General features: G+C 35.8%; 1 protein-coding gene across 2 annotated transcripts in view; it reads right to left on the bottom strand.

The window, feature by feature from the left end:
• SCFD1 (sec1 family domain containing 1) overlaps positions 1 to 16,972 on the bottom strand; it is a 101,266-nt gene that overhangs the window by 62,402 nt on the left and 21,892 nt on the right. For both annotated transcript variants that reach the window (XM_036093128.2, XM_036093129.2), the window contains exons 7-10: positions 16,088 to 16,177; positions 15,240 to 15,295; positions 14,172 to 14,257; positions 11,803 to 11,902 (exon numbers count right to left, since the gene is read on the bottom strand). In XM_036093128.2, coding sequence (XP_035949021.1) covers positions 11,803 to 11,902; positions 14,172 to 14,257; positions 15,240 to 15,295; positions 16,088 to 16,177 — 332 coding nt within the window. The remainder of the gene's footprint in view (positions 1 to 11,802; positions 11,903 to 14,171; positions 14,258 to 15,239; positions 15,296 to 16,087; positions 16,178 to 16,972) is intronic.

Here is a 16,972-nt window from a genome sequence, read left to right as displayed (position 1 = left end):
TTTAATTATTTGCCAGAGAGAGAGAGAGAGAAAGCACAAGCAGGGGGAACAGCAGGCAGAGGGAGAGGCAGACTCCCCACTGAGCAGGGAGCCGGACCTGGGACTCGATCCCCAGACCCTGGGATCATGACCTGAGCCGAAGGCAGCCGCTTAACTGACTGAGCCACCCAGGCATCCCCTCATGTAATAATGTATTTTAGAGTTCTTTCTCTAACTGTATATGTACATCTATCTCATCTTTATCATTGTTATATAGTAGTCCAACATTTGGACATACCCATTTATTTAAACAGGCCTCTTGATGCTTACTTGCTTCCAGTAACAAACAATCTTAAACATAATATTTATTTTTATTTTTTTAGAGAGGGAGAGAGAGAGAAAAAGAAACAGGGAGAGAGGGGGAAGGAGGCGAGGAGGGAACAGAGGGACAATCTTAGGCAGGCTCCATGCCCAGTGTGGAGCCCAATGCAGGGCTCGATCTCATAACCTGAGATCATGACCTGAGCCAAAATCAAGAGTAGGACACTTAACTGACTGAGCCACCCAGGTGCCCCTTAAATATAATTTTTAAACTCTTAGAGAGTCTTAACATTCTGATCTATTGATTGATGGTTTGTATTTTTTAAAAATAATTATAACAGAAGCTACAATAATAATAGCACTCCCTTTTACATAAATTCTAAGAGCTAAGTTGGACCATTATATAGTTATAAACTTTTCTGCCCCACTCATGTGAGGCTTGATTTTTTTTTGTCCTTTCTCAGAAAAATGAACACACAAAAACCACAATAAAATTTTTGTTTTTTTTTAATCTTTCCCCCTTCCTTTTTGCCTTAGACCTGGGGGGTTCCTTCATGTAATAACAGTATTTTATGGTTCAACTCTTCTCTGAAGAATAGTGAGTTAAAGACAAAATATGGCTATAGGGACGCCTGGGTGGCTCAGTTGGCTAAGCGTCGGACTCTTGGTTTCCACTCAGGTCACGATCTCATGGTCCTGGGATCGAGCGCAACGTCCGGCTGAGCTCAGCAGGGAGTCTGCTCAAAGATTCTCTTCCTCTGCCCCTCTCCCCATTCGCACATGCTCTCTCTAAAATAAATAAATAAATCTTTAAAATAATAAATACACAAAGGAAACAGTCAACAAAACAAAGAGGCAACCCACAGAATGGGAGAAGATATTTGCAAATGACACTACAGATAAAGGGCTGGTATCCAAGATCTATAAAGAACTTCTCAAACTCAACACCCAAAAAACAAATAATCAAATCAAAAAGTGGGCAGAAGATATGAAAAGACACTTCTCTTTAGAAGACATACAAATGGCTAACAGACACATGAAAAAATGTTCATCATCATTAGCCATCAGGGAAATTCAAATCAAAACCACACTGAGATACCACCTTACACCAGTTAGAATGGCAAAAATGGACAGGGAAAGAAACAACAAATGTTGGAGAAGTTGTGGAGAAAGGGGAACCCTCTTACACTGTTGGTGGGAATGTAAGTTGGTACAGCCACTTTGGAAAACAGTGTGGAGGTTCCTCAAAAATTTAAAAAGAGAGCTACCCTATGACCCAGCAATTGCACTCCTGGGTGTTTACCCCAAAGACACAGATATAGTGAAAAGAAGGGCCATATGCACCCCAATGTTCATAGCAGCAACGTCCGCAATAGCCAAACTGTGGAAAGAGCCAAGATGCCCTTCAACAGATGAATGGATAAAGAAGATGTGGTCCATATATACAATGGAATATTACTCAGCCATCAGAAAGGATGAATACCCAACTTTTACATCAACATGGATGGGACTGGAGGAGATTATGCTAAGTGAAATAATTAAAGCAGAGAAAGTCAATTATCATATGGTGTCACTTATTTGTGGAATATAAGGAATAGCATGGAGGACATTAGGAGAAGGAAGGGAAAAATGGGGGGGGTAACTGGAGGGAGAGATGGATGAACCATGAGAGACTATGGACTCCGAGAAACAAACAGGGTTTTAGAGGGGAGTGGGGAGGGGGGATTGGTTAGCCCGGTGACGGGTATTAAGGAGGGCACGTACTGCATGGAGCACCGGGTGTTATACGAAAACAAGGGATCGTGGATCACCACATCAAAAACTAATGATGTACGGGAGGATGGGTTAGCCTGGTGATGGGTATTAAAGAGGGCACGTTCTGCATGGAGCACTGGGTGTTATGCACAAACAATGAATCATGGAACACTACATCAAAAACTAATGATGTAATGTATGGTGATTAACATAACAATAAAAAACTAAAAAAAACTAATGATGTATTGTATGGTGACTAACATAACATAATAAAATTTAAAAAATAATAAAAATTAAAAAAATAATAAATACAAAAATAGTAAAGACAAAATATGGCTATCAATAAGTGAGTGAATGATGAACAAAAATTATGTGGAGAAATTATCTAGCATGGCTGTATTACTATCATCTTAGTTCTAAGATATGTTCTTAATTAATAATTAAACTTCTAGGTTTTAGCAGATTAAATGTACTGAATACAATTTAATCTCCTCTTGATATAACTAGGTCAACAATACTGAGTCTAATACATTAGACCATACCCTGCAACTTTCTCAAACCCTTTATACAGTAATTTACTTCCTTGTTATTTTCCCCTATGGCACAAAAAACAAGAATGCAAAATATACAGATGTCCAATTGCCATAGTTGATTAATAAGTCTATTGACAAAGAGTATACAATGTTATATTTCAGCCTGCTAATACTATGTCTTTCCTATAGACTCTTCATATCCTCACAGGATAAATACATCAGTAACCTTACTTAATTCCTCTTACTTTCCCATCCCCAAACTGTTAAAAATAGTTTATATAACAAATCATCCAAATAGGAAGAAAACACAATAAATAGATATTAACAGCTAAATCTGAGAAGAACTCTTGCTTTAAAAATTAACAAAAGATACTGATAGTTAAATAGTTATGCCTTATTAACTAGAATTTTTTTTTTTTTTTAAAGATTTTATTTATTTGACAGAGAGAGAGACAGCGAGAGAGAGAACACAAGCAGGGGGAGTGGGAGAGGGAGAAGCAGGCTCTCTGCTGAGCAGGGAGCCCGATGTGGGACTCAATCCCAGGACCCTGTGATCATGACCTGAGCCGAAGGCAGACGCTTAACGACTGAGCCACCCAGGCGCCTCGTGTGCTCTTATTTTTCAACCAGTAATTTCGTTAACAAGTTACTTTATTTTGAATGAGCTGTATCATCACCATGGAAATAGTACTAATTTACTAGAAATTCTAGTTAAGGGGCACCTGGGTGGTTCAGTCGTTAAGCGTCTGCCTTCGGCTCAGGTCATGATCCCAGGGTCCTGGGATCGAGCCCCGCATCGGGCTCCCTGCTCAGCGGGGAGCCTGCTTCTCCCTGTGCCTGCTGCTTCCCCCTGCTTGTGCTCTCTTTCTCTGTCAAACAAATAAATAAAATCTTAAAAAAAAAAAAAAGAAGAAAAAGAAGAGCATATACTATTACTGAAGTACTGATGGAATACTTAAAAGAAAACATAAAATGATAAAGGAATAAAAAATGGTAAGAATTTTGAGAAATAACAATAGTGGCAAGAATACTTCCATTGTTTGCTTAACAGCCAGGCAAATAAGGAAAATTTTAGTCTTGAAAATTGGGAAGTTAGAACATTCTGTGCTGAACTTAATCATGTTGAAGAAAGTGAACATTTATCCACAAATAAAAGACAACAGAATTAGTTTCAACATGATAGAGTCTAACCTGTTCCTACTGATATTCATATTTTGACTTAGAAGACTAGACAATGGTGTCCCAAATCATGAGATAAAATAAATCCCATTGAGAAGAAAAACATGGATAAGTTTTCAGCAGTCTTAGTTTCCTTTTACAAGTTAAAGCAGACCAGTAAACCCAAACAGAGCTAATGTTAACAAAATTACATTTGGATGATAATGGGTGACACCCATTTATGCAGAGCTAAGATTTATATTCACATGAGGAAAAAAAGCATAAAAGTAACTTTTATTTTGGCAAACTGAGCCAAATCTAATCAAGTCTCTAGATCTATCAGTTTACAGAAATACTGGGGATAGAGAACCACATCAAATTGTGTACCACAAGAATACAATCAACCAAATGCAGAAATATAGGAAATTCTTTAGAAAACCAATCCAATTCCTTCAACCAAAAAAAATGGCAATAAAAAAGGAGTGGAAAGAGAGGAATTGTTGTAAACTGACAAACTTAAAGATGTATCAACCAATGCAATGTATGGATACTGTTTGGATCCCTATTTGAACAAACCAACTGTAAAGATGTGTCTTTGAAACAATTAGGAAACACTGAATACAGAGATAGTAGCAGATATTACCAAAGAATAATTGTTAATTTTGTTAGGTATGATAATAAAATTATGGTACTTTTTTTTAGATATATTTTTGCATAGATCATACAATGTCTGGGATAAGAGGCATATTGTCTGGGAAACTGAGTGATGCATGTGGGGAGTTCATTACAGTATTTTGTAACTTTGTGTGATTTTATATGAAATATTCCCTAATAAAAGTCTTAAAATTTTATTCATAACAATGAAACAGGATTTAAAATATAACCCACAATTGTTTGCCCCTTGCCATAGTGACTGTGAAAGTATGTGTTGAGATGAGGCCTCATTAACCTTAATTTGGGAGTGACTATGATAGGTCAGAGGTCCTCCTTGCTCATCCACATGGGACAAGAAACAAGAAATACCGTGAACAAAAGTAAGTATTTGTTATTTTAATCCACCAAAGTTCGAGGGTTCTTTTATATTGAACATATCCTAATTCAGATGCCAAGGTATTCTGTATAGATTTAGCAATGTCAGGAACTTTGATAAGCTTGTTCATTCTTATTAAAGCAGAATTCCTTATCACTCTAGGAATCATGGGCCAGAAGCCACCTGATATATTGCTGACAATATGCAAACATTTTCTACCAGTCTTCGTGTAATAATCTCAACTCACAAGTAACTTCTTTAGTCTCTAAACTAGTGAAGAACTTGAGTTGTAACTACTTAGAAACATGCTGTCTAATACAGTTGATACTGTCAATGTGGCTACTGATCATCTGGAACGTGGCTAGTCTGAATCGAGATGTAAGTATAAGATATATACCAAATTTTTAAGACTTAATATATAAAAAGAGAACACAGAACAGTTTTAAATTGATGATGTGTTAAAATGCTAATAATTTAGACATAGGGTTATATAAAATACATTATTAGAATAAATTTCATCTGTTCCTTTTTATCTTTTTAATGTGGCTATGAGAAAATCTAAAATTACATCTGTAGCTCATACTTTATTTCTGTGAGACAACACTGATTTAGAAACCCTGCATTTTGCTCAATGGTGACAAGAAGGAAAAGAAAAATATGTACAGAAGACCAAAAAAAAGGCAAAGAAAAATCTAACTTAGACTATTTCTAAGAATCATTTAACTGAAAAAGAAAATCTTTGTATAATGCTCATCACAGACATAGACAAATGTCTCAAAATCTTATGTACTAAGCAACTGGGATATAAGGAAAAAAAACAGTAGCAACCTAAAACAGATTAGTAAATAGCAAATAATACATACAGCAATGAATATGTAAACACACTAAAACAATACCATTTTTTAACAAATGAATGAAATCAAAGATGTTTTCTTGGATTTCACATAGTCTACACACCTTTAGTAGGAAATTCCCAGGAACAACTTAGATTTAAGTAAAAGTTTACCTAAGATATGAAAAACCAAAGCCCAAGTAAAGAACAAGATACTAAGATGAAATAAAGCCCATCCCTTTGCCTAATGGTAACTACTCATTACAGATGAACAATCAAATCCACCCCTCCCACAACCAAGGTATAATAAAAAGGAGTCATGACTTTCTATTATTTTTGCTTCTTATATCCCAGTAAAAGGAAAGGGGCACTGCAAAGTTTTTCACCAGAAGAGTGTATTTCCCACGTTAAATGACAAGAATCTTTCTGGCACACAGGAAAGTTGTATGAATTTTCAGTTGTTTCCACAGTCTGATATATAAATACTATCAGTGTTCGAGATTTTCAGGCAAAGGTATTTAATATAAAAAGCAAGCTCCAATTTCAGATTAACAGTTCCTATCTAGAACTTTTACTCCATCTTGTGGAGGTAAAGGGTATTAAGAATTTTAAAAACTCCAAAGAAACTTCAAAAGCAGCAGTTTTAACAAAAAAAAATGACATGAGAATAATTTATGATATCCCAGTTATAGTTGTTTCACATCTAGAAACTGCATTAAAATTAATTAACAGGAGCTACCATACGATCCAGTAATTGTGCTACAGGGTATCTACCCCCAAAATATGAAAACACTAATTCGAAAGGATATACGCACCCCTATGCTTACTGCAGCATTATTTACAGTAGTCAAATTATGAAAGCAGCCCAACTGTCCAATAGATGAATGGATATGGGCGCCTCGGTGGTTAGTCAGTTAAGCACCTGACTCTTGATTTCAGCTCAGGTCATGATCTCAGGGTCATAGGATTGAGTCTTGCAGTGGGCTCCCCTCTGAGCGCCCTTTGCCCCTTCCCCCCTTTGCCCCTTCCCCTGCCTGCACATGCACATGCTCTCTCTCTGAAGTAAATAAATAAATCTTTAAAAAAAAATAGATGACTAAAGATGTGGTATATATATAATGGAACATTATTCAGGCATAAAAAGGAATGAAATCTTGTCATTTGCAACAATATGGATAGATCTAGAGAGTATAATACTAAGCAAAATAAGTCAGTCAGAGAAAGACAAATACTATATGATTTCACCCATTCAAGAAACAAAACAAACGAAAAAAGGGAAAAAAAAAAGAGACAAACCAAAAGAGACTCTTAACTATAGAGAACAAAGAGATGGTTACCAGAGCTGAGGTGGGTGGGAGGATGGGTTAAATAGGTGAAGGGGATTAAAAGTACACTTATCTTGATAAGCACTGAGTAATATACAGAACTGTTGAATTACTATATTGTACACCTGAAACTATAACACTGCATGTTAACTATACTGGAATTAAAATATTTTTTAAAATTGAAGAAATTTTTTTAAATTAAAAAATAAAATTAATGAGCAAGAATAAGTAAATATAAATTGTGTAGTTCATCTTTTTTTTTTTTTTTAAGATTTTATTTATTTATTTGAGAGAGAGAGAGAGTAAGAGAGACAGCGCAAGAGGGGGTAGGGTTAGAGGGAGAAGCAGACTCCCCGCCGAGCAGGGAGCCCGATGTGGTACTTGATCCCGGGACTCCGGGATCATGACCTGAGCCGAAGGCAGTCGCTTAACCAACTGAGCCACCCAGGCGCCCAAATTGTGTAGTTTATCTTAACCAATCTCTTTAAAGAGACTATTTTCATAAGACCTAAATATTCTGATAATAATGCCATGAAAAGACTGCCTAAAAAGGTAATATGGAATCTGAGAACCTAACCTAAGAAAGTTAACTAGAGATGTGCATTGCTCTATTATTTATAAGAAAAACTAAAACCAACAATAACCCAAATGTCCACAGGAACCCACTAGTCTAACCTCCATGCATCAGGCATAACATCTGCTTGGTTCACCATGTATCCCAGAGACTAGCAGTGTCTGGTACAGAGTAGGCACTTAAAAAGTATTTGTTGAACTGAATTTTTGGAGACACACGGTTGCCAACTTTTAATTGGCTTACTTGTTTGTATGTATGTATGTATTTCTTGATTTATTCAAAAGATTTATTTATTTATTTGAAAGAGAGCGTGAGGAGAGGGGCAGAGGGAGAAGGAGAGCAGCAAACTCTGTATTGAACACTGAGCCGGACGTGGGGCTTGATCTCACAACCCTGAGATCATGACCTGAGCCAAAACCAAGAGCTGGACATTTAACCCACTCAGCCACCCAGATGCCCCCGCCTTGTATTTCTAAAAGGATTATTTTAACTTCCAAGAATAGGAAATAAAAAATTAGTAAATTATATATCTCACAAAAATACAAGGATAATAAAAAAGGTAAGCACCCACAAATTAGCAAAAAGGTCGATCAAAAAAACTCATTTCATAGCCCTTAGTATTCTCATTTCACTCTGGAACAGTAAAAACCTCAAGGACCAGGATTAGCCTTGTCTGGTTTGGGGAAATCTCTGCCCTAAGTTATGTTTCCCAATTTTCTCTTCTAACAATACAGAATAAGAGCATATTCCTTCATGGTGCAATTACTTGTATATACATCTTGTCTCCTGTGCTCAAAACATCAAATACTTTCATTAGAAAAGGAATTAAAAGGATTGAAGTATCTCAATGCTCTGTATAGCCTCCACATACAACCAAGAGTGAAGAGATGACTCCTGATCTGTACCACCCCTTGCTCCCACCCTAAAGCCAGGACTGCACCAACCAAATCTAATTTGAGATTATGAAAACTATCTCATCATGCCAATCTCTCTATGGCTCCCTATACCACCTCTTTCAGATTCCACTTCTCATCTTAACCAATTCCTAAAACCTTTCTGTCATTAACCTCTAGAACTCATACTCAGTCAATAGCAAAATCTCCTATTCTGAACATCTACTCTAAACTTCCACTGTACTTTCTCACTCTAATTGAACTCCAACTGGATGGACCCGAGACTGAGTGAGATACCTGCCTTCCTTGCTACTCCCAGACTCTTCACTTGTCTTCTTCCCTAAAACAACTCCAGCTTTGAAACTCCTGTCATCAGCCTATTAATAGCAATTCTCACTCAGAGGCAATTTTGCCCCTCTTCACAGCCTGGGTATATTTGGCAATGTGGGAAGACATTTTGGTTGTCACAACTGAGAAAGTGCTACTGGCACCTAGAGGGTAGAGGCCTGGGACGCTGCTAAACATCCCAAAATGCAAAAGACAACCCTCCACAACAAAAAAATTATCGGGCCCAAAATGTCAATGCCAAGGTTGAGAAATCCTGGCCTATAGTGATCCTGATCATTAATGCCTCCTACAGACCTGCATCAACTTTTCTCTTTCCATCATTCCCACTGATATACAAACATGCTGGAATGTTTCACATTTAAAAATCTTTTTTGACCTCACATTCCCTTCTAGCAATTACCACTTTTCTCAACTGTCCTATGCAGGAAAAACCCTTTTAAGTTGCTCTTACCAAAGTTAGTAATAACCTTCATGTTGCCACATGCATTGGTGACTCCTTAGTCCTCAGCATTTGTCCAAGTTAATTCCTGCCTCCTCTCTGAAAACAGTTAATTCACTGGTTTCCAAAACAACACAGATCTAGTTCTCATATCTCACTACTGGTTGCTTCTTTCTACATTATATTGTTGGTTCCTATTCATCACCCAGAATTCTAAATGTTGAAATGCCTCAGAGTTCAGTTCTTGGCCCTCTTCTCTATTTATATTCATCCCTTTGGTGGTCTCATTTTATCTCTTGGCTTTAAATACCATCTATAAATGGACTACTCTTAAATTATTTCTCTAGACCAGATGTTTCTCCTGAACTCTAGACTCATACATCTAACTATTTAATATCTACTTGAATATCTTAATAGGCATCTCACATTTAACATGTCTAATACTCAGTATCTGATCTTTCGCTCGAAATTTCTCCTTCCATGTCTCTATCTCAATAAATGACATCTGTCCATTTGCAAAGGCCAATACTCTGGACTCATCTTTCACTCTTCTCTTGGATCTGCATCCAATTCATCAGCAAATCCTATGCTATGCATTCCATATATTATCATAACCCTCACCATTTCCATCCTGTTGTAAGCCATCATCATCATCTCTTGCTAAGATAATTCCAACAGCCTCCTACTGGTCTCTTGACTCTTCCTATGCCCTTTAAGGAGTCCATTTTCAGCACTGCAGCTAGAGTGGTACTATTAAAATGTGTATCAGATGCCACTCCTTTACTCAAACCTGCATTGGCTCCCCATTTCCCTCAAACTGAAAGTCAGTATCCTTATAATGGCCTATAATGTCCTATGCTATACTGCTTCCCATATCCTATTTAACTTTGCCTCCTGCTATTTTCCCCCTGCCTTACTTTGGCCACCTTGGCTGCCTCGCAATCCTTGAAACATATTAGGCATTCTTCTACCTAGAAAGCTGTTCTCTTCCACGTAGCTATGTAATCCACTACCTTATTACCTCCTTTAGATCCTTCCTTAAATGCCTCTTTTTCAGTGAGGTCTTTCCTATTTTCAAGTTACAATCCTGTTCACCATTACCTGCTTTATTTTCCTCCAGAGTATTTTCCACCTTCTAAAATGTCATATATTTCATTTTAGTTCTTGCCTATCCTATCATAATGTAAGTTCCAGGAAGACAAGAATATTTTCATTTGCTTTCTTTATTGCTAGAACCAGGATCTAAAATGTTTTGTCAGACAGCACACCCTCCAGTAGTGGCTGAATTCTTCTTCAGCCTCTTACCTGACTTCCTAAAACTAGCTTCCATGTTCCATTACTCAGGGTTTAATTCAGTAGTCGCTCTGATTCTTCTTGCCCTCTCAACTGACTCAGAGTTGCCTAGTATTTCATTGACACTCATCCTTACAATCTAAAATGACACAGGACTCTAGGATACAGAAGGGTACAGAACTGCCAATTTTCATCAGTAACTCTGAGATCTGATTTATTTAATAAATACCTTATAGCTAGAATCTGGGCTTTAAAGAAATAAACCAAACAAAAAACCATCTATTATGTTTTTCATTTCCTTTCCATATGACATTTCAGTCACTCTTTGCAATAATGATACCATTATATACTATAATCCCTAGAGGCCTGGGCTAGAAGTCAGTAAATTAGAGTGCTAGTTTTGGCAGAGCCAATGATTTGGATTCAAATCATTTAACTTCTGTGTCTAAAATTTTTCTATCAAACGGGAACTAGTCTGGCTTTATTACATAGTGCCTTGTACAGAATTTATTTGTGACCATATTTTCTTCCCATTGACTTTAAAGATTGGGCCTGTTTCATTTATCTGTGTATATCACATGCTATACACAATATTTAGTAGATGAATATATGCATGAATATAAATACAGATTTTTGTTTTAAGCATGATTTTACATATGTGGAATTACCTCAAAAAACATATGGTACAATATAAAAAATGCTATTTACATTTACCATAAAATGAGGCTTAACTGATTCCCAGGAAAATGGAAATTATCGCTTTCCTCCCCAGAGAGAAACATATTTATTTACTTCCTCACTATGGAAAAAAAAAAAAAACTACTTTGTTAGAAAAATTTTTTAAAGTCACTCACTGAGGGGTGCCTGGGTGGCTCAGCCGGTTAAGTGTCCGACTCTTGGTTTGGGCTCAGGTCATGATCTCAGGGTTGTAAGACTGAGCTCTGCCCGCATCAGGCTCCACACTGGGCATGGAGCCTGCTTAAGAGTCTCTCTTCCCCCTCCCTCTGCCTTACCCACCGACCCCAACTCGTGCTGTGTCAAAAAAAAAAAGCACTCATTTTCCTTCATTCCTTTTCTCCCCATCACTGCCAACAATACAAATAATCTTACACTTTAAAGATAAGTTTAGAACTTTACACTTCAATGCTTCACTATTCTCCAGCATCCACACCCAGTGATACCAAATTCCATCACTTTTTTGTTCATACTTCTCAGCTCATTCTTCTCACCTGTGTCTCTGTAGTCATGACGTTAATTTTAAATTAAAAGGACCATTGAGTATTACTACATTTTAGTAAAATGTGGTATATTTAGCCTCTTACCAGTACATCATGCACCAAGGCTTGATATGTCCAAGTATGGTGTAAAGGAGTCGCCAAATCTATGTTTCTGTCAACAAGGACTAATAAAGGCCTTTGGAAGCTGTAAATATATTAAAAAAATATTATGTAACTCTTAATAACAGTTTCTACATCTCAATTTTTCTAATACTTTCTGGTTTTATCATTTGGACATGAACAGTAAGTATGCTAATATCGACATTCCATAAGTATTGCTTCGGACTACTCAGAGCCTGTGTATAATGCTAGATTATAAGTCTTGAGGAACTGTCTTAAAGAAAAATATCTATGCAAGTACTTTTACAGAATAATATTTATAGTTATCAAAGTAAGAATAAGTTGCCTCTACTTAGATTTGTATTTCACATTTTTTTGGGAAAAAAAGGAATAGTTATTGTCAGTTTCAGAGAAAACTATTAGAGTAGGATCTTAAAAATTTACAAAAATGTTTGACAGTTTCATAAATTACAAATTGCAACTTTTTTCTGTAAACACAAATTCAAAAAGCAGACTCTAGAGAAGAGCCTCATGAAACCATATCCCATTACAATATATAAAACTAAAACATTAAGCCACGATGGTACCTAATTATATAATTATTCACTTACCAAACACTTCATATGTTGTTTACTGCGCTATTACAACTTAGATGTGAAATAGACTATACTTAAAGCAAAGTGAGGCACAAAGTCATCTGTTTTCCTATGTCTCCAAAAGTTGTAAAGGTCTGCTGTGGCAATACCATATCAAGGGTATACATCAATTTTCAAAAGATACTGTTATATGATTATATTAACTATTCATATTTTGTCCTGCAAGAGAACTCTATTTTAGTAACTCATTACACTGCACGGATTAAAAATGCACTGCACTGATTATAAAACTCTGCAATAAATAAGTAGGAGTGGCACCCTTACCACCTACTATCATTTATTACTCCAGAGCTAGGTGAAAGGCAAAGAAAGATAGCCTATGGCAAAGTTTCTTAATTCAGCACTACTGAGATTTGGGGCTGGATAATTCCTCATCATGGGGGCTTGTCCTGTGCATCGTAGGATGTTTAACAGCATCCTATAATGCAACCCACTAAATTCCAGTCGTATCTACCCAATTGTGACAACCAAACATGTCTTCAAGCATTACCAAATTCTTATTGAGGATCATTAACCTACAACTGGATTCAAATGTCCAAAACAATAGTCCAACAAAGTTGCTGACCCCTAATTAAAATAATTTAGAAATGCACCCAACAAATTAAAAATAAGACAACTATATTATAAGTTTTTAGAAATTATCCAAATAAAACAGTGCCTTTATGTGGGTTTCTAAGGCTTTTATGAGAGCACTATAGAAAGGGAACTGTTAAGTAAGAGATGCTACAGTGGGTGCTTCTGTTGGGTGCCTGGGTGGCTCAGTTGGTTAAGCGACTGCCTTAGGCTCGGATCATGATCCTGGAGTCCTGGGGCTCCCTGCTCAGTGGGGAGCCTGCTTCTCCTTCTGACCCTCTCCTCTCTCATGCTGTTTCTCTCTCTCTCTCTCTCGCTCTCAAAAAAATAAAATCTAAAAAAAAAATCAGGTGAGAATTTGATATTTCTGCTCTCCTTAATGAGAAGCATTCTGAAGAATTCTGAAGCAATGAAATCACAGAAGAGTTTAAAATAATGTGGGGGCTGAGACAGTTGGAACAAACAACTGAAACATAATGTTAGTGTTAACTCCAAATTATAGGAATAGTACATAAGACAGTAGGAGCCATCTAAACTGACTTGAAATGAAGTCTATGGAAAGTTACCACAGAATTATCATCCCTGGAGGTCAGTTATACTGACTATCAATTTATTTTTACAGGCTTTATTAATTAACTTAAAACTGGGGGTAGGGATTAATTTTCCAAAATACTGTCTATTCCCTTTGAAATAATTCTCAGCCATTTGTGTGGGTTTCTTTACTTCTTCACCCCAATATTGTCCATTATTTTTAATAAACAAGTATTTCAATGTAAAAATGGAAATTAGTTGATAGGTAGAAATAGACATAAGCATCACAAGTTTTTCACTTACTTTTGTCATTACCAAGAGGCTTAATGATAACTGAAATAAAATGGCTTCTGACCTTCAAAGCCATATAAACAGAAAAATTTCTCCTACAGATGAGAAAAATGCAAAACAATTTTATGGGGCTTGAACTCACAATCCTGAGGTAAAGACCTGAGCTGAGATCAAGAGTTGGACACCTAACTGACTGAGCCACGCAGACGCCCCCAAAACAGAAATTTCTAACAGAAGGTAAATTAAATATTCCATTTGTATTTCAAGAACAAACTGAGTCAAAACCCTGATAAAACATAATACCTGAATTGGCCAGCTCCAAGTGTATCACCTGTAAAAAGACTGTTTCTTGCATCTCTTAGATTTTCTCGAAGTTTCTTATCTAGTTTCTGAAAAATCAAATTTGATAATAACTCTTAAAAATTTCACAGAACTTTATATAGGATAATAAAATGTGTTATTATGAACATTAAGAACATAATGTGTTCTTAGTTTCATAACTTAGAAATCTGGAACTTCTTTACAAAATAGCAATTCTAAAATCTAAGTATTTTAGTTTCTTTACTATTCAGTAACATCATAACTTGGACTTGAAAAGACCAATGCCTTTTTTATTGTGACTCAGGCCTGGTTTCACTAACAACCACTTTCCACTGACTATTTTTACTTTGGGTACAGGAATGATCTGCAGTAATAAGCCACCCTCTTACCCAATCATGACTCTGTTTTACAAGGAATGTCTCTATATAGTGATGGCTGCAAGAGGCTCCAGAATAGAAATGGAATATGTGAAAGAAAGCAGCCCTCCATCAGTCAATGATTCATTGTGGCTAATAAAACTAAAAAATGTTAGTGTATCTTCCATCTTTCCACTTACCCTTTCCTTTTCAGTAATTCTGTAATTTCTCTAATCCCTTATTTTTTAATCTTTAAAGCAAATTTTTGAATGCCCAGTTTATACTGAATATTTTACTCCAATATAATGGGATAGCAAATGCACTGCATTTTAAAAACAGTTATGATTGTCAATAAACATTTGCTAAATGAAGTTAAATATAAAATGATCTGGGGGATCAAATAAGCGTTACTTGGAGAAACAAGGCAGAAAGACAAATACACATTTTAGTAAAAAAGAAACAGCTGGAATAGCATGTCGAAGTAAATCATTTTTCTCCATCACATAACAGCATACGATGTTTACTTTTTTTTTGGTGTAATCCCAATGCCGTAAAATAAGAATATTTGCCTTTGGTACTTAATATATAACCCATAGCAATCACATACTTAATATTAACAAAAACACTTGAGGCACTGAAGGAAAACAACTGATAGAATATTACTTGTCATCAATGGATATCTGTATGAACTCACCACTGCTACCATTTCCGCTGCTGTTCCTCTTGAACATCTGATTATAGGAACAGCACCTATTTTAACAACAGATGTTAGCAATGATTTCAGCTCTTAATATTCAAAATGGATATCTGTAAAATACCTAACCATCAAAAATACAAGAGAAGTATAAAATTTCAGGCTAGAAACATAAGAGGATTTATTATCTCAAGAGTAAAATCAAGGTTTCAGAAATAGACCTTTCCATTCAAAAAGAAAATATTAGGGAGTTAAAAAAAAAAAAAAAAAAGACCATTTTTATATGGTGTTGGCTAATCAGTGTGACCAGATTTTTTCAGTGAATTAAAACTAAGGAATCAAAGACTGGCATTCAGGGCTGGAAATTAAAGGAGAAAAATATCTGAAAGGAGGGAGCCCCAAAGCTTACACGTAAATTCTCCTCAAACTTCTGTTTATATCCTAAACTATTCATGGTATCTCTCTTTTCCTCAATTTTCTCATTTGTGAAATGAAGAGAAACTTTAATAATTTAGTGTAAGGGTCATTTTAACTAGGGTTTTCAGTGTCTGCAAAATTAAAATTGCAATTCGAAGGTTTCTAAACAGTAATTAGTAATAGTAAAGCATAAAATCACACATTAGACACTGAACACAAGGTAGCTATAAGTAAATTTAGATGTACCAAAGAAATGTTTAAAATTCTGAATATAGTGGATTAATGGTATACGTAAATTTAGTGTTTTCTGGAACCTTGGGAGTGTGCCTTAATAGTTACAGTTATCTCCATACTTAAAAGTGTATTTGAAATTTTTCCTAATGGAGTATTAAATATTTTGAAGAAATAACTAGAAAGATTTGAGAATTTACCCAGAGTAACAAAAAAGCAGAAGAGGCTGTCAACAATAGTGTCCATAACAGTTTCCATCTCTGTGTCTGTGATATCTGGCCTGTTAATAGCTAAAATAACATAGAGAGAAAAAAGTTACCAAACTTCTATGCCTTCATAACATTTGTAATAAATACTCAAACAAGTAAAATTTTTCATGTGTTACACTTTTAAGTGAACAAGTATCCATTAAAAACTATACTAACTCAAAAAAACCCCAGAGCACTTCAGTATCAGTAGGAGTGAGCAGTATCAACACCAGAGTAGTACTAAGAAAAAAATCTGCCACATAAGGTATACAAAATTTTTGTCAGAGCAAATAAAAAAATAAATATCATATTCCATAATTTTATTCACAAACACTAGATGGCCTCAAGAAACTACTGAACTTATTACCCAACTACTGTCAGAAAGGACAATGCAAATCAATTATCACAAGCCCAGTGTCCCATATCATTTTTTTTGTATTACAGTAAGTTATAGGAACTTCTTTTCTGAATTTGCATGTCATTCGTGCACTGCGGCCATGCTAATATCTGTATGGTTCTAATTGTACTGAACACTGTACTGAAATGGTTTCTAAACTTTAGTGGGTATAAGAATCACTCTAAAAATATGAAAGAAGAGAAAGTTTCACTGGAAGCTATTAAAAATTCAAGATTCTTAGCCATTTCCCCCAACGATTCAATTCAATAGATCTGGATAATTCTAAGAAATCTGCAATTTTGACAAACACCTCAAGTGATTCTTAGGGCTACACTTAAAAAAAAAACAAACATTGCCATGAAAACTATACTTGACAAAGACCTTGCCTTACTCCTCTTCCATCTCTCACAATACCTAGGCCTAGTATTTGACAAATAGAT

Source organism: Halichoerus grypus, chromosome 8, assembly GCF_964656455.1.
Source record: "Halichoerus grypus chromosome 8, mHalGry1.hap1.1, whole genome shotgun sequence".
NCBI classification, from domain to species: domain Eukaryota; kingdom Metazoa; phylum Chordata; class Mammalia; order Carnivora; family Phocidae; genus Halichoerus; species Halichoerus grypus.
Note: the sequence above shows the minus strand (reverse complement) of the source record. Positions and strands in the feature narration are given on the sequence as shown.